The following is a 23,869-nucleotide window of genomic DNA, read 5'->3' as shown; positions in this document are numbered from 1 at the left end:
GTATACAATCCCAGCACATAGAAGTCGGAGGCAGGAGGACTGCTTTGAGTTTGTGGCCAGCCTGGGCTCCCCAGCAAGTACCAGGACAGCCAGAAATACGTGACAAGACCTTATCTGAAAAAGAAAAGTATGGAACACACACACACACACACACACACACACACACACACACACACACACACTGGGGGAGGGGAGAGGCAGAGACAGAGAACAGAACACATGGATTCATTTCTAGCATGTTTTCTGTGATCAGCCTTGTGCTTTGACGGCTCACATTTCATCAACCCAGTCTCCTGGAGGACCAAACATCCCAGACTTATGGATGAGAAGCCCAACCCACCAAGGACCTGAGATCTCCCACTCCTCGTGGGTAGGTACCAAGGCCTGCACCACTACCTGGGCTGAAAACATGCTTTTCCACATTTCACATTTCTATATTTCTTGGGTAGTTTTTTCTTTCTATCCAAGTTTCTTAGAAAGGTGTGCGTGCGTGTGTATGTGTGTGTGTGTGTGTGCGCGTGCGTGTGTGAGTGTGTACACGCGCTTGTGTTTTGAGGTAAAGAATCCCACAGTATTCGGATCTACCAATGAAATCGTGAAGGAGAGAAAGCTAGATCTGTGAGGTAAAGTTTTAGAGGCAGGTAGAGTGGGTTCTATTGTGGCAACCGGCTTAGGGTAGAAAGACATCTAGTGCTTCACACCAAGGACATGCACTGGTGCATCCTGAGCAGGTGGCCCTGGCTACCTCCTCAGGCTGTTTTCCCACAAGCCCACTTTCCTCTTCAGCAGCACCTCAGTGCACTCCTACCCACCCGATTCTTTTGTTTTCTCAACGTCTATGTTAGGATGTCGTTATTTCAACACTTATCATTCTAACAGCATGCGCCATGCCTTGTGGTCTTGGTGTCCTCAGAGAGACAGGTAGGTGGTCTCTCTTTACTCCGGTAGGTGGACATTGCTGACGCGTGGAAATGAACACCAGCTTGCCTGCCTGCAGTAGTTTAGAGTTGGCCTGATGACTTGAACTGTGAGGCAGTCTGCTAGAAGCATCTCAGGGGAGAAGCCCAATTAAAGGCTCCGACTTTTTACTCAGATGGGACTCCTAGCCGCAGCATCCCTCCCAGACTTAGGAGTCCAGGCAAAACCAACAGGTCCGGTTTGAGTGGGTGTGGTCTTCAACATCACCACAGATGAGGTCTCTGCTGAGCCCGCTCCCTAGGAGCCAGGCCGTGAGAAAGGCCAGAGTGAAAGGAAAGGCCACTTCTGGCTGACCTCTGCTTTTGGGAACTTTGCAACCATACACAGGCAACTAGCCGGCTGGCAGCAGCAGACTCTCTGAAGAAGACATAGGACGCCTGCCTCTGCAGCCCTGCACGCTGCCGAGGAGGATGCTTCCTTGGTGTGCTGGGTCCACCCGCAGCAGGAGAACAAGTTGGAAGTGGGGGAGGGGCGGGCAGGCAGAGAAGGGGGTGGAGAGAGGCGATCAAGAAAGCTCCGGTTCCCTAATTCTACTTACCCTTAGGCACTATTTTGAGACAGCAATGGCACTGGGACGTGTCCAGGCAGCCAGAGCCTAATACAGACTTATGGGGCGCACCCTTCACTTTATTACCGGCTCACTTCTGGTCATATACCATCCAAATCCACACGCGTGTAAACTAAGTAATAAAATCAGCCTTGGTGTGCTGCGGGATGTCAGGCAGAATAATGCAGGCACCAAGTAAAGAGATTCTGGCTAAAAAACTGTCACCTCCAAGGGCTCTGCACAGCGTGAAAGCGTGACCTGGTGCAGTGTTTCTCCTGAAACTGTCTCCTCCCTCCTCCTCTCCCCCCCTCCCGCCAGCTCAACCGAGTTCTCAGACTCCCTGGAGCCTGGTCAACTCCGTCACAGCCATGAGTTCTTCCTGCTCAGTCTCCTCTCCTCCCGAAGTAATGGGATCACAGAAAGATGCTTGATGGGGAAGAAGGGTCAAGATTCCACTCTCCTGGACTGTAGCCTAGTCTGGAGCCAAAGAACCATCGGGTCCCTGTTAGGGGCTCCAAGATTCCCTGTCAAGTTTATAGCTCTTCTCTGCCTGGCCTGCCTGACCACCTCACAGCCCCACCCCCTGCGTGGTATCTCTCCTCTAGGATGCCCACTCCACAGGCTTCAGCCACCTGCTAGAGACCAACCGTGGGAGCACAGTCTGAAGCTGGTGGGCACATTCACGGGTCTCAGCCAGTGCCTACCTCTGCCCTGCCCATTCTTCATCAGGCAGCCCAGGTCACAGGGACCGCAGGGGTTAAAGGGGTCACAAGGGTCGTCCCCCCTCCCACACACACTTCTTACCCAATCCCGGCACGAAAGTGTTGAGGAAGAGACAGATGACAGCCACCGGAAAGGGCATGTAGGGGATGGCGGCGCGCAGGGGCCCCTTCTTCTCTCGAACCTGCACGACCACCCCGCTGGACGACGATGCCCCCCGGGGATCTGTCGCTGCCACAGCCGCCGCTGCCGCCGCCGTCTCGGCGTCTTTGTGCAAAGGTTCCATGGCTGGACGAGCTCTCCAGGAACCCGGCAGCCGCCCAGGACACCAGGGCAGACGACGGCCGGCTGCGGGCTCCTGGCTGCACGCTCTGCGCCCTTCTCAGGAGGGCAGTGCGCTCCGGGTGCTGCGAGGCTGGCGGAGAAGCCCGCCCTCCAGCGCTCCACGCCCCCACTCCGGGCGGAGGGCGGGAGGGGCAGCGTGACACTCAGTGACAGCGCTCCCTCGCCCCTCCCCTCCGGGCCCCTTCCCCGCCCCCTCCACACCTCTCTGCAAAGCCCTTGGTTCACCAGCAATGGAGACCCCGGTGAGGGAAGAAAGCGCAAGGATGCTGGTGGTCCAGGGACCTAGAGGGATGAACGCGCCTCACACTCCTAGCGCAGGTGAACTCAGAACCTCACCCAAGGTCCTCGAAAGCCGGGCATGCACTAGGCTGATCCAGTTGGAAAAGCCTCAAGGTTGAGTCTGTCTTCTGGAGTGTGCATTTAATGCTAGGGAGGTGGGGGCTAGGAACGCGTGGAGCCTGAAACCTAGAAACACTCTATGTTTCGAGTCACGGAGAAAAAGTAACGTGTTTAGAGTCACAGATGCTGATAGGACTGGAAGTGAGAAATGTAGCTTAAAGCTTTATAAACCCATGCATGTCTGCAAGAGATGTTCCACACACACGCGCGCACACACACACACACACACACACACACACGCTGTATAAGTTCACACACATAGAAGCAAAAAAAATGGAAAGGAATGCTCTGGCTTGAGGGAGCAGGTAGTGGGAACCATGCCCTGACCATCTGGGCGGCTTATGACTACCTGGTGAAGATGCGGTGCACCCACAGCGCCCCCTCGTGTTGACCAGTGGGAATAAGCGGATGGGCTTGGCAAGAGTCCAAGCCAACAGCCTAAGCAACTCTGTCTCCTCAATCAGACCTTTCGTCTACTCCATGAATAAGTGAGCCGATGAAAGCAACTTCCTCTAGCTGGACATAGTGCTTGACGGCTGCTACCCCAGCCCTTGAGAGGTGGAGGTAGGAGGCTCTCTTCCTTTTAAGTTCAAAACTACCCTAAGCAAGACCATGCTTCTAAATAGATAAATATTTTAAGTCTACACTGTAATCCACAGTATAGTAGTCATTACAATGATAGTCCCACAGAGCCAGTGACAAATATGGGGTCGAAGACGAGCTGAAGGTGACGAAGATGCTGTGACTGGGACCTTCCTACGCAGCCAACTGTAGAGGAGACATAAGTCACTAAGGCCTCTCCCAGAAAGTGACACAAGTCAAGACTTCATGAGCAAAGAAAACTACTTGTAGGTGCGTTTTATTTTGGACATTTATCACAGCTCCTCTATTGGGCAACATTCTAAACTCTTAACCATGTATAATGCTTGCCTTAACTGTACAAAGCATTCCCTATCACTCTGTTTTCTGGGTGAAGCAATTCAAGCGCAGTCATCCAAATAATGTGAAGCAGGTGATCCCTATCCAAAACCCCACATGCATAAATACCATTCCATCTAAAGATCCTGAAACTAACCTCCATTCTATGAATACCCCTTTGCAGACTATCTGGACCTCTTTTCGGGTCCTTTGATCATTATTAGTTTCTGAGGAAAACAAACCCAGAGAGGGAAATAGATTTCTATTTCCCTAGTTTCCTGTGACTGTCTTTGTCACACCCAAGCAGAACCATTGTGGGTGCCCACACATGGAAGCCTGTGACAGCATAGTGAATCCAGACCTGCAGTAAATGGGCCTGGAGCTGCTAAGGTGGTCAGGAAGCTGGCTCTTGCTGGAAGGCAGAGGGACTGGAACTTTATTCTATTGTCTGGGAACTGCTGACATTTTAAGTGGACTCAGGGAATCATGTGTTCTGTTTATTCCTACAATGTAACAAGTGACCCTGAAATTGATCAGCTTAACATGGCCATTTTTTGGATGGTCATTCATACTCTACTGTAAGAACATAAGAGAAGCAGCTTTTCTCCCCTCCATTGTGTGGAGATCTGTAGCCCGGAAACTGAAATGGCTGGTGGCTGAAACTGCAGGGACCAAAAGATCACTTCTAAAAATATTCTCAGGTCAGTAGTGTCAGCAAGAAAGCTTGAAAGCTGGAAGCCCAGGGGTGGTTCTTCAATGCCACCTCCATTGTCCACAAGACCTGGATGGTTTACAGTAAAATATGACCGCCAGTTTCTAAGAGAGAACTTGCTGAGAGGAGTTGGCCTTGAGAATAGAGACTGCAGAACCAAAAGAAGTATAGACTCCCACTTCTCCAATAGTTACACAGTATCCTTCTGCATCACTATGCTACACTGTATCCTTCTGCATCACTATGCTACACTGTATCCTTCTGCATCACTATGTTACACAGTATCCTTCTGCATTGCTATGTTACACAGTATCCTTCTGCATCGCCATGTTACACAGTATCCTTCTGCATCACTATGTTACACAGTATCCTTCTGCATCACATTGTTACATAGTCAACCAACAACCTAGGGGACTTAAATACAGAACAACCCTCCTCTTAATGGAAGAATGAGGACCCAGGCTTTAAAACCAACAGTATGACTATGTCAGCTGGGAAGACCTCTTAGCCAAGAGAGGAGGACGGCTGGAGAGAATCAGGTCACATGCCCACAAGGACTGAGGTCAGGTGAGACTCTTCTTGACTTATAAGCACAGAGCATGGGAGAGACAGTTCTCCGATGCTAATTAGGCAGAATCGGCAGACAAAATGAAGCTGCTGTGTTTAAGTGCACATTGCCCACTGTTCCATTTGCTGTGATCAAATGCTTGACAAAAAGTGACTTTGGGATGAAGGTCATGTTTTAACTTCTAGTTTAGCAAAAAACAAACTATCCATCGTGGCAGAAGGAAGGCATGGCGGGAGGATCATGACTTGAAGCAGTTTATTGCCCTGTTTAGCTCCCAGTAGTTGCTGGATGATTACCCCAAGGCTTTGTCCTTAGGCCCACACAGCTCCCCCAAACTCATTTCTCTCCAAGTGCTCCAGCCCTCTTCCCCACTCTCCTTGGAGTTTCTCCTTGCCACACCCTGACCCATTTTCACTCCAGCTTTTAGCTTCTGCTCCTTTTCTGTAACAACCCAGCCTCACTCAGCCAATTACTTGCTGGCCCACTTAGCTCCTAATAAATCTATTAAGCTGTAATCAATCCTCAAGCATCCTCAAGACCAACTCTCTTGATTAAACCTGGTGGTGATTAAGTCTGAGGGTCTCTGTAATTACCACCGAAAACCTGAACAATAAGTCAATTTGGTTGGCAGGGGGAGAAAACAGTCTAGCCAGGCCCTGACCATGTAACTCTCTGCCATCCTTCTCCTATGCCCCAAAGGCTGAGGATCAAGATCCCAGTAGCTTTTGAGGAAGCAGTCTTTGAGATAGACAAGGAGCCTGCAGCTTTCTAACTTCATCACTGGTGAGAATATCAATCTTGCAGATCTTGTATAACCAGTTTCTCTTTTACGCACTCCCTAGATCTCTTTCCTACCACATGTACACAACCAGAGCGGGACTTTCTGGGAGATGTCAGTCTCTGAACTGGTCTAGAAATTCCCTGTGGTGTGGGGCCATTTCCGACAGAAATGTAAGTAGACTGCAGGCTTCAGTGACCTGACCAGAGTGGGCATTGTAGACAGAGGTTGCTAGGAAACACAGATGATGAGTATGCCCTGGAAACTGAAGATCAGGCTCCCTATCCCCACCCTAACCCCCACTTTGCCAAAGCACCAAGTAGGGATGGAACAAGTCCACTGTACAGAGACACCAATCATCTGTCTCGCTATCATCTGAGTGTCCTTATGATTAAGTCCTAACTTTCCAACTTATTCCTGGCAGAAGCTGACGCATTCCGGGCAATCATCAGTGTGGACTTAACTTGCTCACTCGTCCAAGTGCCAACCAGTACACCCCTGATACCTCACAATTCACTGATGTCTTCTCAGAAATAGGAATCCCAGAATTTACGACTCTCTCCAAACTGAGGACAGCCGGGGAAATGGAGGCAGAGTGGGGCAGTAGGAAGTGACAGTAAAGGTAGGGTGAGCTTGCCTCTGATGTTGAAGGTCATCTTTTCCAAAGGAAGTGCTCACCTTTGACCTTCAAAGTCATCATTTCCAAAGGGTGTGTTTGCTTTGACGTTGAAGGTCATTGTTTCCAAAGGGAGTGTTTACCTTTGACCTTAAAGGTCATCTTTTCTATACCACAAGAGCCTGTGTGCTGATCAGTTTTCTATCACTGCTACAAAACACCTAAGGTACTAAGTTTGTAAACAGATTTATATTGGTTCATGGTTTCAGAGGGTCTAGACCATGACCCATTCATTGGCCCTTACATTTCACCTTGTGGTGGGAGCATGTGGTGGGTCATACTGGCTAAAGAGAACAGAGAGGATAGAGACCCACAGTCCTCTTTGAGAACATAACCCCAATAACCTAACAACTCCTACAAGTGTCTTTCTCTTAAAGGTACCACTATTGTCTTATAGTGCCAAGGTAGGGACCAAGCTTTTGGCACATGGGCATTTAGGGAAGATTCTAAATCCAGGAGACAGTGGATCATGTGCAATCATACTACTGTGGCACAAGCAATATCCCATAAAACAGAGCAACAAAGAGCTGAGGCTACAGTTCAGCAGAGTGCTTGCTCAGCATGAATAAAGCCTAGGATTTTGACCCCAGTATCACATAAACCCAGCACGGTAGCACAGACCCATAATCATAGAACTTGGGAGGTTGAAGGAAGAGAATCAGGAGTTCGAGACTATCTTCTCTGATGTAGAACTGTCAAGGCCTGCCTGAGATACCTGAGACCCTGACTGAAAAACAAAAAATAAGAAAAGAGAGCAACAGCAAAAAACAGCTGAAAAAACAGGTGCTAGGTGGCACCCACAAGTTACCAAGGATGGTTCAGCAGAGACTAGTGTATTAGTGAGCTACATTCAAGTCTGTCTCTACAGCCTCTCTGGGAGGCCTAACCAGCACCCCTGGCCAGCATCCCTGACCAGCACCCCTGACCAGCACCCCTGGCCAGCATCCCTGACCAGCATCCCTGACCAGCACCCCTGTCCAGCATCCCTGACCAGCACCCCTGGCCAGCATCTCTGACAAGCATCCCTGTCCAGCATCCCTGACCAGCACCCCTGTCCAGCATCCCTGACCAGCACCCCTGGCCAGCATCCCTGACCAGCACCCCTGGCCAGCATCCCTGACCAGCACTCCTGACCAACACCCCTGACCAGCATCCCTGACCAGCACCCCTGGCCAGCATCCCTGACCAGCACCCCTGGCCAGCATCCCTGACCAGCACCCCTGGCCAGCACCCCTGACCAGCACCCCTGACCAGCACCCCTGGCCAGCATCCCTGACCAGCACCCCTGGCCAGCATCCCTGACCAGCACCCCTGGCCAGCACCCCTGACCAGCACCCCTGGCCAGCACCCCTGACCAGCACCCCTGGCCAGCATCCCTGACCAGCACCCCTGGCCAGCATCCCTGACCAGCACCCCTGGCCAGCATCCCTGACCAGCACCCCTGGCCAGCACCCCTGACCAGCATCCCTGACCAGCACCCCTGACCAGCATCCCTGACCAGCACCCCTGGCCAGCATCCATGACCAGCACCCCTGACCAGCATCCCTGACCAGCACCCCTGGCCAGCATCCCTGACCAGCACCCCTGGCCAGCATCCCTGACCAGCATCCCTGACCAGCACCCCTGACCAGCACCCCTGGCCAGCATCCCTGACCAGCATCCCTGACCAGCACCCCTGACCAGCATCCCTGACCAGCACCCCTGGCCAGCATCCCTGACCAGCACCCCTGACCAGCATCCCTGACCAGCACCCCTGACCAGCATCCCTGACCAGCATCCCTGACCAGCACCCCTGACCAGCATCTCTGACCAGCACCCCTGACCAGCATCCCTGACCAGCACCCCTGACCAGCATCCCTGACCAGCACCCTTGACCAGCATCCCTGACCAGCACTCCTGACCAACACCCCTGACCAGCATCCCTGACCAGCACCCCTGACCAGCATCCCTGACCAGCATCTCTGACCAGCACCCCTGGCCAGCATCCCTGACCAGCACCCTTGACCAGCATCCCTGACCAGCACCCCTGTCCAGCACCCCTGGCCAGCATCCCTTACCAGCACCCCTGACCAGCACCCCTGACCAGCATTCCTGACCAGCACCCCTGACCAGCACCCCTAGCCAGCATCCCTGACCAGCATCCCTGACCAGCAGCTTGAGCTGCCCAGCAAGGCGCTCCAGCCCTTCTCCTGCCTCACGAGGCAACACACTGGCCCCAGCTGCTCTGGCACGGGTTGCGTGGTCCCCTGCTTCCTGTGATGACACATGGGGACACGAAGCTCTGTTATTCTGGCAGGCACCACAGACTGGTCTCTCTCAGCATTTAGTTCCTGGCGTAGGTTGGTTTGTTTCTCTCTTAACCACCCGGCACGTATGTCGGTACCTCTGAGGCTTGGCAAGGTGGGGGAGGGGTACTGCTATGCAGCAAAGAGAACCAGGATGCTCAGGGGCAGCTCTTTCTGCCCTGTTCCCAGAACCCTTAGCACCTCTCAGGGCAATTGAGGCATTTTTGGGAACCCTAGCCATGACTAATCCCAACCATGACTAAGTTCTGAACTTGTAGAGGGCACATGAGACCTAACACTGAGGACAGAATGGACTCTGTCTGCAGGAGGAAACCCTGCTTGGTACTGACATTCCAGGAAGGGCCCGTACCTCTTGCCACTCACCAGCGTTATAACCTTGGGCTTAGACTCTCAGAGGTTTAGTATCTATATTTCCAAAATAGGAGAAATTGTACTACCTGCTTCCTAAGGCACACCGGGGAGCTTCAAAGAAGCTAACTAAATACTGTACTGGCCCCTAGGAAATGCTCAACTAATGGGCCTATTATCATAATCAGCTTTACTAACCCTTTAAAGAGGAGATAGAACAATACTCTTAGTATCAAATATCTGTAAAATAGCAACATACGTGTGCAGGTGACTGGCAAGTCACCCTCTGAGGTACCAGGAGGTAGAGGGATGATCCTAAGACTCTACAAGAGATGCTCTCCTGTGGGATGCATCTAGATGCATCTAGATGTTCTAAACAGAGTGATTAAGAGTGGCCTTTCAAACACCCAAACACACCATTATTTGACCAATTTATAATGGCTGTCTTTGTTTACCCAGTCACTTCCTCAGGATAAGGCCCCTGATGGTACTAACACACTGCCCCCTTTGGGTGATTCAATCCCTACTCCAGTTACTGCTACCTTCCTTGACCAACAGCTAGAAGGAAACTATGGAGGAGTAAGATGAAAAACTGTCTTAGGTCACTACAGGGACAATGGATTAGGAGAGGAACAAAAGGTCACAGATAGCCAGTGAGGGAAGGGCTTAGGGCATTGGTGCCTGAATTCTTCACAGCAGATAGGGAAAATATACCCTCTGATGCCTCAGAACTCCTACACCTTAACATTCACATCCTGCATCGCCCCGCTCTGACGTGGTCAAGTGGCTGTAACTAGTACAATATGGCAAAGGAGGTATCACTGAGGTCCCAAATGTACTCATTTTAGTCCATCTCAAGAAGATTGTCCTGGCTGGACCTGACAATCAGATAGCTACCCTTAAAGAGAATCTGTGACCTCCAAGAACAGGGTCTCTCTGAGGAGCTAGTGACCTCAGATCTGGGCAAAGCCTTCAGCCAAAGCAGCAAAGGCAAGGATGCTGGTGGTCCAGCTGCTTGGATATGAGCTGTCACACATGGAGGGCCCTTGGAAGTAACGAGGTGTTGAGAGCCATTTGTGCCTCACCCAAACATGGCGCCGGCTTCCCGCCGATGACTCAGCAAACAGAGCTGTTGCCCAGCCCAAGAGACATAGTGCGCATGTACCACAGACGTCACAGCCCGCTCTCAGGGCATGCTAATGAGATACTGGAGGGCGCACCAATCAGGTAGCGACACGAGTCTCCTGGGCATGTATAAGCAGTGCATTTTTCTTCCATGTGGTCCCTTGCTCAGAGTATTGTACAATAAAGGTTGTCCGCAGAAGAATCCTGTTGTCGCACGCCATTCCTGCCGGCGGGACGTGGGGAGCGCGACAACGAGGAATGCAGTGGCAGCTAACCCTTAGTGGCAGCCCAGGAAACACTGGGATGGATTGAATAAGAAAGAACCTAAAAGAGTCCCAGATGGCCAAGTTCAGGCTCTGGGTCTATAAAGCCTTAGGACAATCTGTCATTTCCAGTGGCTAAATCTATGGCAATAAGAACTCTTATGGGGATATCTTGGAACATAGTAGGGCTACAGAAGACAGCTGTGGGCCTTAACTTGTGGCTTCTCACTGGGAGGTGCTACTCCCATGGACTGGCATCTGCCCTGACCACTGACCATTCTTCTGTTTCATATCCATGTGGAAAGGTCTGGCTCTGTTGTTTTCTAGGACTGATCGCCTGACCCTGAGACAAGGCAGAGTTCTTCCTAAATCCCACTGCCAAGTACCCAAGGACCAGTAGGGCTCTAGAGCAGAGGGACCAATCTGCTCATAAAGACAGGCTGCTGGTGTGGTGTGAATTCTTTAATCAGATCTCCCAGAGGATTGGTACCTTCACTCCTGAGAGTGGTCTGCAGGCCTCTCACCACCTTTACCTGGATGGAACACAGGGCTTCACAAACACTAACGTCTACTCTAGCCATGTCCCAGCCTCTTACTACCTCAGGTAGACCAGTGTCACCCTGGGCAGAAGCACCAGACTACCCAAGACCATATCAAACCAAAGTGCAGACTGTGCATGTGCCGAGGTAACTTGGGACCTGCCCTACCTGCCCCTACTTACTCTGCTGCCATCAGCAAATACCAAAGGCATATGGAGCTGAGTCTTTCACCCCCTGGTGCTTGTATGAGGCAGTAGGTCTGGGGACTGGGAGTATTTTTCCTGGTGGAATCTCTAGGTGGGTTCTCTGTCATTGACATTTAGCCCTAGAATCCTCTTTTAAAACTATGGCATACACAAAAACACATGTCATCAAAACACATGCCATCAAAACTCATGTCAAGAAAAACTCATGTCATCTCAAGAACACAAGGGTAGAGCTCTAATGGACCAGATCCCACAGGGAGGAGGTGGGAGGCTAGCCTTATCTCTCTCTGTCTTCTATCTAGTGACAAGCATTGAGAGATTCAGTGGGGCCTACTTGTTTTTTGTTTGTTTGTTTGGTTGGTTGATTGGTATGTTGGTTTTTTCCCCAAGTTTGGACATTTATATTCAAGACCAAAGAGGCCTTCCTGATTGCTTTTTCTGCAAGACAGAAAGTCCCACCTTCTCACCTTCATGCAGTCGTCAATAAGAGCACAGAGCTGGCTCTCAACCCAAAGAAGCTAACTAAAGCCCTAAATCTCCAACTCTGACTATTTCCCACCTGGAAGGCGACAGTCCCTATATCCAGCCCTTGGCAAGTAGCCTAACATGTGAATTTGCTATCTGTGAGACAAACATTCTTGGCCTGCCAGGGAGTCTTTAAGTAGATTTAGAATTAAAAGGAATCCTATCCATTATTTAGCCCAGCTCCCCTTGCAAGCGGGAATCCTCTGCACCCCCAAGAGGTGGTCCTTAAAACAAATAAAAAGACAATCTTCTCAAGGAGTCAGATGGTCTCTTCATATTTCATCTTATTTCTTGAAACAAAGTCTTGCTATGGGACAACCCAAGGTGATCTTGAACTCACAATCCTCCTGCTACAAATTCCTGAGTGTTGGGATTGCCACCATGCCTGCAAAGGGGTAGTGTCTGAAGAGTCAGCATAATGGAAAACTCACTACCTTACAAAGCAGATGTTTCACTGTTGGGCAGCTCCCCTTTCCCCTAACCCACTAGCTTTGCCTCTGGGGCTTAAAGACTGGGAAGCTAGCCAGGAAGGTTCGTTCCTCCCTTGCTAGGCTCTGAAGTAGAGGATGCTGTATATGTGGTTAAACTGGTGGCCCACCAGACCATATATTTTGGTATCCGAGCCCATCTCCTGGACTCTTAGGTTGGTCCTGTAACTTACTGCCAACAGAATACTTGTAAGCATTAGTTTTGTTTGTTTGTTTGGTTGGTTGGTTGGTTGGTTGGTTGGTTTTGGAGTGGTTTCTTGAATTTTGTTTGGGCTTGAAGCTTTTGTTACTGTTGAAATAACATTTCATTGTGTATCTTTAACTGGTCTGAAACTTACTGTATATACCAACCTGGCTTCAAACTCACAAAGTTCTGCCAGTCTCTACCTCCTGGCTACTGGGATTAAACAGGTGTGCAACCACGCCAGGCCCAAATATTAGCTTTTAGAAACACTTGCAAATTAGGGTTTGCCTACTTAGAAACCCCTATAGTGTTCCATTGCTATGCCCAAGGAAACGTAAGGGTTCTTTGGAGAGTCATTTGTGTTGGATGGTGTTTTGCTGGGGCAAATTTGAAGGAGTGTTTTCCTGAAGTGGACAGAGGTGAAAGACTAAGGCAGACTCATAAAGGAAGGTTTCACTGAAGCAGACACAGGTGAAAGTGTGTTCTGCTAACATGTGAAAGGACACGTGATGAAGGATTCTTTGCTAACAACACGCATGTATTGGTGTGCCTGACATTGCATAGTTGAGCTGCATTTGTCGGGACTCCATAGACATGGGCTGACTGAATGCACGTGTTGAGGCAAAACCCGTGCTGAGGCAAGGCACATGGTGTTTGGAGGGTATTAATAGAACTCGATGGAGTGACAGAGGCAGAGCTTGGCTTGCTGTGCAACATTTATGGGTCTCTTATCTTCGATGACCTTCGCTGTGATGAGAGAGGCGTGGCTGAGAACGTCTCCTGATGTTCATGTTGGTCCTTCCTGCTGACTAGAGCCAAGGCGGAGGCCTGGCTGTCTCTGGTCTTGACACTGCTGTTGCTAACCTGACTCTACCAGACTGGACTGCCTGTGTATTCATGGGGTTATTTGCTAGTGGATCATTCTGCTGCTTCCTGCTAACCTGGAAACTGAACTGCCGATTGCTAGACAACACAGACAGGAGTTGCTCCAAAGAACCTTTCTAAACAGGTCCACTTCTCACCCCCATATTCTTTCTTTTCCACTACCTCTGGTGAGTGGTGGGCTAAAAGGGAGGTTAAAGCATTTAAGAACCATCATTAAAAATAGAATTTGAAAAAGAATTAAAGTTATAGCCCAACACAGCTTAATTCAAAGGAACCGAGTTCATGCTTGAAGAAGCCAATATTTCCCTCCCATTTACCCATTCCTCCCTGCCAGAGATGCTGGCAGGGGGCAGCTCTTCAGTACCTCTGCTAGACCCTGTCTCACCCACCGTAGGAGAAGAGATGACCCTAGAAACATAAGCATGGGGTCGTACCAGATTCTGAGGAAGCAACAAGAGAGAACTAGGGTCAGTCGGATCCAAAGACGTCAGGAGATGGGGCAAAAAGCCTCCCACTAACTAATGGTGTGGGAGTGTGAGCTTCCGAAGGGTAATAAAAGATATAGACAGGTCAAATGTATTAAATTCGGGAGTCTGTGATGACTAGAGCAGCTCCCCGGAATCTACCGAGGATACTAACAAACTAATCCATTGTTTTGACAACTAGCATTAAAAAAGAGAAAATTAGGCAAGCAATAAAAATAGAAAGAAACTGCTTTGGTCAAGAGTAAAAACAAACAGCATACCCCAAACGAGTTCAGCCTGGACAGAGTCCAAAGTAAGGAAAGAAAAGCAGAACCTCCAGGGGATGCTCTTTGGGGATGTGCCCTCACCCTGAGCGTGGCAACGGTGGGGTTGGGGTGGGGTCCAGGGACTAGGTCTTCCTGATAAAATGTTGAGCTACAAAACACAAGCAGAAAATCTCATCTCAGTGGTTTGGGGTGGCATAGCAGGTCAGAATGCTCCAGAAAGCCTTTGAGGTGTGGGTAAAAAAAAAGCAGAAAGCAGGCAGGGGAGTGAAGGCACTGTGGTGCTGCTGTGAGAACTCTACAAAGCTTCCGTAGAGTCCGAGAGAAAACAGCTGGGGCTGCTACTGAAAATGGAAGGACCTGCCAGGGTGGGAAAGCTGAGGCCCCGGGATCCATCTCCAAGGGAGAGAAAATAGGAGCAGGACACATTGAAAGAAGGCTCTGAACCTGACCCTTCGGTTTGTTGGTTTTTGTTTTTTTAAGAGTGAATACTCCTAATCCAAAATTTCCAAATACTTTAAAATCTACAACATTTTGAACAACATCATGACACCACAGGTGAAAAACTCCATGCCTGACTTCACGTGGTGAGCTGGTCAAAAACTGTGCACTAGAAATATTATACAAAATTAACTGCAGGCTGTGTGTGTGTATGTGTGTGTGTGTACGGTATACATGAGACAGATGTGGCTTCTGTGGTTACACTTGAGTCCCAAACTTTCTTATTTTACAAATATCCCCCAATCCAAAGACCTCCAAAATCTTCCAACATCTTCACATTTGGAGTAGGAATGTTCATCCTATGCAGGTGAAATTCTGCTGTGCTTAAGGATGTCAGTTCCTGGGTATGACTCGAACTTCACCAATAGCTTGATGCCTCCCAGCTGGGAGAGGACAGGCACCTGTGACAGGAAGTTATAAGAAAGTCCTGGGGTTCAAGCCCCGCAAAGCAAAACTAATATGGGGCTCAGCGGGCACCCAAAGACCCTGCACCATAATGAAAGACAGCCGGGACATGTACTAACGTGGGTTTTTTTATCCTGGGTCTTTATTCAAGAAAGACCTTTTACAGCATCCAGAGACCCAAAAGGGAGGAGAGAGATGCCCAGGAGATATTCCAAAGAGACCAAAAATAAGATAGCAGGGTACGGTCTGGAATCAACCACCAGAAGCCAGGTAGGTACAAGAGAGAGAGAGAGTGGGGTGGGGGGAGGAGCCTTCGAGAGGGCTCTGAGGAGAAAATGGAAGGAGAGAGAAGGGATGGGAGAGAAGAGCTAAGAAGAGCTAGTTGGGGAAGCGGGGTGGAGACACTAATAAGTTCTCTGTTTAGGACAATTGCTTCATGCTGTGTGAACCCCAGTTCTGATGAGGACACTGGGAAAAGCCTGTTCTCTGGTATCCCAGAGGAGTATGGCAGGGAAGAAACATCCAAAAACATCTCGACCAAACTCTCAGAGAAAAGGAGTCTGGAACACCTGCCCTAATGTTCAAGGGACTTCGAAAGTGAGTAGGGGTCTCAGTACGGTGGGACAGATCTGCAACACTGAGATTCTTCTGCACTTTGTCCAACCTCTCCCCTCTATAAAAAAGCCTGGCTCAGCTGATACAGGGGGCTGGGTGGGAAGGGATGTGCAGCCCTCTGTCCCCCTGATGATGGGAGGGAACACAGAAAGCACAGAGAGCGTGTTTCATATGTGAGGCGTGGGGCAGATTGGTCCTGGCTCTGAGAGACAGGCTGCCCTCACCTAGGCCTTGGCCATGGTCACCATGGAAACCTTACTGTAAAGGACCAAATGGTCTCAGATTTTGCCTTTCATCTTTCGGAATAGGTTTCGAAGGCAGACAGTGGCTGCTGGGTTCTATTTCAGTGACAACCAGGCAGCACATGGGTCCTGGGGGCTGGGCTGGAGTACCACCAGCTCACCCAAACACATGTTTGGGCATCTCTCTGAGCAATCATTCACCCCTGGTTGGCCACATGGCCTATTGATCCACTCTGACCTGATCTGAATACCTCCACAAGAGTCTGAGTACCTCCACAAGAGCGTTGAACGGTGAAAGAGAGCAGTCACTCGGTCAGGACAAGGGATGCAGAGAGAGTCTGAACTGCAGACGAATCAGGGAAACACAGGAATGGTGATGGTGGAACCCTATGGGGGGTGGGGGGTCACCTTCCCTGGTTTCAGTCCCCAGTGGTTACTCGTGTCTGAAACTACTAAATGAAGAAGCCCAGAAATAAACAACTCATAAATTTCAAATTGTGCACTGTCCTGAGTAGCATATGAGTCCTTGTCCCATCCTATCTGTCCCACCCAGGTCACAAGTCATTCCTTTGTCCAACCTACCCAGGCTGGGCATGCTTTCCACCCAGTCACTCAATAGCTGTCTTGACTACAAGGTCAGCATGGTATAGAAGTACTTAGGTTCAAATAGTTTCCATTTTACTTAATAACGGTCCCAAATTACAATATTTTATTACAATAAATTGTTATCGCTGTTTAGCTAATTATTAATGGTTACGATTTTTATGGTAGTTAATTTACATATTAAACTTCTTCGTAGGTATATATAGGCACACCACACACAGAGTTCAGTATCTGTGATTTCAGGGTGTTGGAGCATCCCAGAGGAACAGCTACTGTCCCCATGTGACTTGACAAGGAGGGCGATAGAGTGGTAAAGGGTTTAAGGACAGTGGTAAAGGTTTAGCTATCGGTGAAGGGGGCTCGGAGAAGCAAGCTAAGCAGCTGCTCAGTGGTACTGGATGACCCTTGACGCTGTTCTGCGGGTCAGTCTCTAGAAACCGTGACTTTTTTCCAGCAGGCCTCAGCTAGGAAGGCATTAGGGAAGTCTAACAGGGAAGCATTACAGAAGATTCTAGAATAGAAGCCAAGCTGGGAACAAAGGTGGGTGCAGGGCATGCTGGGGACAGGGCAGCGAACAGGCATGACGTCAAGTTCTAGGAGGTAGAGACGACAGGGATGCCACCACAGGAAGATGTTAGGCAAGAGGTCAGCTCCACAGGGGACTGACCCACAGGTCCCTTCAAAATAAGACATTAACATGATAGTTGGTGATGGTTACCCCAGCTGGGCCCTCAAGCCAGATGGGACAGTACCAGTGACTTTGGTGATATGGGTCACCAAAGTGGCTCAGCAGGTAAAGGCACTTGCTGTGCAAAACTGGTAACCTTAATTCAACCCCTGGAACCCATGTAATGATACAAGGAGAGAGCCAACTCCAGAAGTGATTACCCTCTGACCTCTACATGTATGCTGTGACTCATGCACCCTACACACAAACACATTACACATACACACAATAAAAAGAATAGCAAGTAATCAAAATGTTTATAAAGATAGTGTTAGCAGCTGACTCTAGGTGAGCCAGCTCAGGACCCCAACAATAGGATGTAAAGAACTGTAAGGGTCCGTGATTCACCAAAGAATGAAACCCAGGTCTCATGTAGTAAGGAACCACAAAGTGTTTTTTTCTGCAGAAGACCAGCATGCTGGGGTCTCCCATTGTCACAAGAGAGAGACAACTAAGTGAGCATTCAAGCCTGATTTAAAGCACATTTGGGGAATTCCAGGGTAGATGAGCTTTGCCTTAGTCTATTTATAGGCATTCCAGAACCATTACCAGGGAGGGAGGAGTGGTGACCGAAAACAGTTGCTGAGGGATCCCTGGGTAGGTGGGCTTTGCCTTACTCCATGTCTAAGGACATTTTATTACCAAGGACTAGTGGTTGGCTGAAAACTGCTTCAGGCCAGGTTGATGGAGCAGTTTCTGACTAGCTGCCTGAAGCTTGGGTTTTTAGGCTTAATCTCCTGAACTGCCCATCTGATGCCTGTCATGGAGTCAGCCTGTCTCATCAGAACAATAGATGGTGTAGTCAACTCTAGACTTCCTCAGCATAGAAGCATGCCCACAATGTTATTGTCCAACTTTTCCTAGAATACTAGTCAGCTTTAGGGGTTCTTAAACTCTTACATTTGTTTTCACATCCTATACATCTTCTTATATTAAAATTTAAGTACGAAAGGCTTCTGAGAAAAGCCTGGTCCTTTAATGGAGAGGCCCACTCTGGAGGTAGCACTGGGGAGGGGACCAAAGGAGTATAAGACCCCATGCCTTGGTTTTGCCTGCTCTATTTCTAAAGGGTGGCATCCTTGCTTCCCTGCTTGTTGTGCTTAAACTCTTGGATGTTTGACCTATGGCTGTATCCTGCCTAAACACTGTTCTTTGGGGAACTCAAAAATCAAAAAGGCTGCTAGAGACCTGCTCATAAGAGGGACAGACAATGCCATCTTTAGGACCGAAGGGATGAGGTCAGGAATGAAAGAGAAGACAAGAAACATCCTAGCACCTCGGGGTCCCAGCACATTGGGTTTTCAGCACCTCAAGCTCTCTTCCCCTTGGAACTGGAAAGGCTCCATGAAACACTAAGGAAAAGTGCCCTTCTCTGCCCAGAACCCCTTGCAATGAACTTTGGTATTTACTCCTGTCTCACTGTGCCTGGTAGATCTCTCAGGTCCATTGGGAGAGCTGAGTATCCCATGGATTGCAGAACCCCTACCTCTGCATTATCCAACCCCAGGTGAGGCAGACATGACTCACAACAGGACATGGAGTCAAACAACTGCTCCGATGTACATGTGTTATCCTTAGCCTACTAGAGAGACCTAGGAACCAAATAACAAGACACTTCCCCTCCTCCACTGCAGCAGAGATGCAGACTGGGGTTTGGGGGTTGGGTTGGGGGTTGGGGGAATCCTATCAGATTTCTCCCTGTTGTGTTGAATGAATGAATGAATGAATGAATGAATGAATGAATGAATGAATGAATAAAAAGAATCCCAAGGGATGCTCCAAACATTTGCCTCCTCCCCAGTCAGTGCCCCAGCTGAGAGCCTGATCGGTTCTCTCCCTTTCACCTCTGTGGGGTCAGACTCCTAGAATCGGGATACAGCTCTAGCTGACTTCATGTCTCTCAACCAGAAGACCTGGATTGAACCCCAACCCTAACACCTTCTGGTGTGTGACTTTGAGTGGCTTGTTCAGGCTATCTGAGCCTCTTATTTGGGAAGCATGCGGTTTGAATAAGAATGGCCCCCATTGGGTTGTACATGTTCAAGCTAAGTCTCCAGCTGGTGCACTGTTTGAGAAAAAAAAAAAAAAAAAAAAAAAGAAGAAGGATTAGGAGGCATGGCCTTGTGGGAGGAATTGTTTCACTGGGCCTCTGTCTTTTTCTCCCCCACCCCGCCCCTCTCTCTCTGAAGAACAGGATGTAGTTAGCTCTCAGCTACTTCTCCAGGACCATGCCTGCCTGTGTGCTGCCATGTAAGTCCCCAGTTAAATCCTTTTTTTTTTTTTTTTTTTTTAAATAGGAGTAACCTTGATCATGGTGTCTCTTCACAAGAGACATTAATTCAATAGGTCAAACTAGAGTTGTGGTTTAGGACCAAGTTCTGGGTGCCACTCCTTTCTGGAACCCTTTCCTACCAGTTACAAAGCCCACTACCCTTGTAAGCTGTCTGCAAACCGTGGGGCCAAATGACCACAAGATCCTGAGGCCACTTTAGACCAACCTTAGATCAGCCAGCCACCATCTGTCTGAAAAGAGGTGCTGTCTGTAGGAAAATTTCTTTGTACCTAATGTTAAACATCTTAGTGTAACTTTATTCAAATTCACCAAAAATGCAGCTTTTTGCTATTGAGATAATGAGTTTTTATCTATTTTAGACTCCTAATATGGCAAGTGTATTTACAATTTTCTAGTGTTAGACTTTCCAAATACCTAACATAAATCTAACTTAAATGCATGAATTGTTTTAAAGCAATTTTTATTTTTTTATTTGCTGATGTTTAAATGTTTTTACATCTGCTCTGTAAGCAAAACGGACTTATCCACTTCCTTTTTTATAAAGTCACTATTTTGATATCAATTTTGAGGATGGAAGATGCTATAATGCAACTCAAATATGTTGTTTTGCACAGAAATCCCCAGGGGCTCATTTTTAATAAGCAATCGATGAAACCTCCTGAGGGCTGACTTTTCTTAAGTATTTAAAATTTAATAATTCTCATAAACTCTTCATGTAAGTTGGCACTATGTTCTCAGAGGATAGATACTAAAATATATCTTATTCTTTTTACTTTTTAAGGATCTGGGTAAGTTTATTCAGCTCCATGTTTCCCACACCTGTTCTGTTTGCTGTAATTTCTCAAAACTTCCACGTGTTATACATCTGCGCACCCCTGTCAGTCTTTCACGGCCTGGACAGGAATAAGTGTTAGGTCTCAAGGCTGGGACAAAAGGCTGAGATGCCCACTAACATATCAAAGCAGACATGGCCACCAGGTTTTCCCAGCATCACTCAGTCCCAACCCAGAACTCTCCAGCCCAGGGGCAGGGCTGCCCTTCCCCCAACCACTCTTCCCTATCTTATTCTGCCATTTCAACTGCTTAATTCTTTTTACCTTTTTGTCCTCTTGGTCTCCTGGCTGTCCCCTCTCCTCCCTGGCCTCCCCTCTCATGGTCCAGCTCGGTCCATTGCTTATGCCCACTTCAGACTCTCTCAGACAGACCTATCTCTTCCCCGTCCTATGATGGGCCTCTTGTCTATAATAAACCTCCTCCGAGTACCTAGAGCAGGTACATCTTCCTTTTTAACCCCTTTTTAACAAGGAATGTTTGCACACAGCATGTATGATGCTGAATGTCTTAGAGGAAGAGTTTACACCATGAAGTGGGAAAATAGTTCAGCAGTTAAGAGCACTGACTACTCTTCCAGATGACCTAGATCAGCACCCACATGGTGGCTCACAGTGGTCTGTTACTCTAGTCCCAGAAGCTCTGATGCCCTTTTCTGGCTTCTGGGGAAACTACATACAAATGGTGCACACATATACATGTAGGCAAACTGCTTAAACACAAAATAATAATGCATATACCAAGATTGTCATTGGCTTCAGGCATCTGAGTAAATGAGAGTTTATAATCAATCTAATAGAACTTTGGGGGCTGGGAGCATAGCTTAACTGGTAGTGTAAGGGTCCATGGTTCACTGAAGAATGATACCCTGGTCTCAAATAGTATGTGAACGCAGAGTGTTTATTCTGCAGAAGCCCAGCACACTGGGGCCTCCCATTACCAGAACAGAGAGACAACCAAGTGAGCGTGCAGGCCCAATTTAAAGTACATTAGGAAATTCCAAGGTAGGTGACCTCTGTGTTAATCTGTTGGGTCCATCTCTACTGACATTTTATTACCAAGGCCTGGGGGCTGGAAACTTACTGGGGAGGTCTGGAAATTGTGGCTGAGGAAGTGGTTGAGGAAGTCTGGAAACTGCTGTTGACCCACTGTCCTTGCCTCAGGTCAATGTGGCAGGGCAGATTCTGAGGCCTGGACTTGCCTGTTCACTTCTTCAGGAATCCTCCCAGCAGTGTCCAACTGTGGTGTCAATACCAGGAAGACATCTGTGCCCAGTACCTCCCAGCAGACACCGCTGACCTCCTTTTCATCTTCTGGCTGCTGAGGCTTGAGCCAAAAGGGAAGCCTAATCCCAACTGGGACTCCCTGCTTCCTCCTGAGCAGCTAACTAGCAAGGCTCTTTCTACTGTCAAAGCCAAGCCTGTCTCCCCTTTGGAAAAATATGGCAACTGTCTACAGGGTCCAAAGAATTTCTGAGATAAATCATGGGATAAGGTAGTTAGTTATACAAAGAAGAAAGAATTCGAGATTTTTTTTTTTTAACTTTGACCCTTCTAATCTCTACTGTGATGGTAATTTTATGTGTCAACCAGGCTGAGCTTTGAGAACCCATGTATGTAGCTACCATTATTTTGGGTATGTCAAATAAACTGGGTCCTTCCTTCCATTGCAGTTAAAGCCAGGCCAGACGCAAGGGCTGCATAAGAGAGAACTCACTTGGCTATTTTCCAGTTGTCATTTTGGCCTTCTGCCTTTGGTCTTGGCCTTGGGCTCAGACTCTTCTGAGTCCCCAGCTTGTCAGCTGCACATGATAGGCTCTCTCAGCTTCCATAGCCACATGAGCTAATTCCTGGTATAATACAGCCTTCTCTGTTCACCCACCGGTCTCCTATGGATTCACTGGAAAACTTCAGGCAGCCTCAAGGGTCAGATACAAGCTGACCATGGTGGGTTGAAATCAGTACAATTTTGCAGTAAAGTGGAACCCTCCCCTGGCTGGGCTAGGACTGCTTTATGCCATGACAAGGCAGGACACCCTGTGCGCTTGTCTGTGGCCACACATGAAGTACCATTCTGTCTCAAGCTTGATAGCTGAGCTAATTCCTTAGATAGAAGTTTCTGTTATAAGCTTGGCTTCCTGTCTGGATGCCCCTCTTGCCAACCACCCCACATTCAGTTCATAGTACTGTAAGTCTCTCTTTTCTGCCCAGGAGCAAAGTGTTGGCCTCCTTAACCAGAACTCCATCAGACACAAAAAGAATGGGAGAAGAAGAGGACCCGTTCCAGGCCTAAACAATCTGTGTGGCTTTTCCTTTTTTTATGAAAGAAATATGTACTCAGAAAGTAAGATCACTGGCAAATACCGAAGTTGTAGAAGAGACAGGTTACTAGGAGCTTGCTCAGACACAGCCGACATTAATAGTCTGGCCAGCACCGGGTCCCAGTCAATACCCTATAACTTTTCCCATGTTAATTAGATATGGGTAGAAGCCTATTGAGCAAGAGGTTAATCACAGCCTAGAGAGATGTGAGATATTCTCTAAAAATATTTTTCTTGAACTGACATAGTGGTGGGAAGGGCTATGCTCTTGATTTAATTTTTTTGTTTAATGTGCACGGAGGTGCATGTCATAGTGCATGTGTGGAGATGGGAAAAGACATTTCAGGACTTGGCCCTCTCCTTCTACCATATGAATCAAACTCAAGTTGTCGGGTTTGTCAGGATTGGCAACGAGCACTTTAGATGAGGAGCCACACATCTCTCTGGCCCTGCCTTGCTTGCTAAGTCTTGCTTTACTACTTGGATTCTTATCCATCTCATCCTTATTACTTTGGAGCCCATTTTCTAAGATTAAAAACGTGTGCTCCAGCTTCACCGACAGATCTTATGTGTGGGCACACATCCCACACGCAGTCATGGGAACTACAGCTAGTCACAAATGGTCGTAAACCCGAAACTCGTATGTAAAAATCCACAACCAGCAATTCGGGATGTGGCTGAATTTGGAGACACAGATTTTAACAAGATGGTTAAGTTAAAATTTGGCTCCTGAGGACAGCTAATCCAATCCACTGCCATGCTTATAAGAAAACTAACTCCATGAAGAGACTAGGGGTACACGTGCATGAGGGGGCGGACACTCAAGAAGATGACCATGAGCAAGTAAAGAAGCCTCAAAGAACCCAACATGGCTGTCACCTTGATCATAGCTCCCAGCAATTCAAGGAAATGAAGCCCCATCACCTCAGCCACAGTGTGTGTGGTGCTTCACAGTAGCAGGCACAATGTGTGGTGCTCCATTCTAGCAGGCAGGCTCCAGTACATCTCCCAGGTCTCCACTGGTCTCCACATATAACCGGGTCATCATATGTAACTGTAACATTCTTGGAGATA

General features: G+C 48.5%; 1 protein-coding gene across 1 annotated transcript in view; it reads right to left on the bottom strand.

The window, feature by feature from the left end:
* The window catches only part of STUM (stum, mechanosensory transduction mediator homolog), a gene marked incomplete at both ends in the record, with an annotated part of 44,043 nt that extends 41,512 nt beyond the window's left edge, over nucleotides 1-2,531 (bottom strand). Inside the window, one exon of the mRNA XM_080940160.1 lies at nucleotides 2,330-2,531. Within this exon, the coding sequence (XP_080796286.1) occupies nucleotides 2,330-2,531 (202 nt within the window). The remainder of the gene's footprint in view (nucleotides 1-2,329) is intronic.
* Between the last annotated feature and the right edge of the window lie 21,338 nt (nucleotides 2,532-23,869).

Source organism: Micromys minutus (assembly GCF_963924665.1).
Source record: "Micromys minutus genome assembly, chromosome: 1".
In the NCBI taxonomy this organism is placed as follows: domain Eukaryota; kingdom Metazoa; phylum Chordata; class Mammalia; order Rodentia; family Muridae; genus Micromys; species Micromys minutus.
This window is presented reverse-complemented; position numbering and strand designations above follow the sequence as displayed.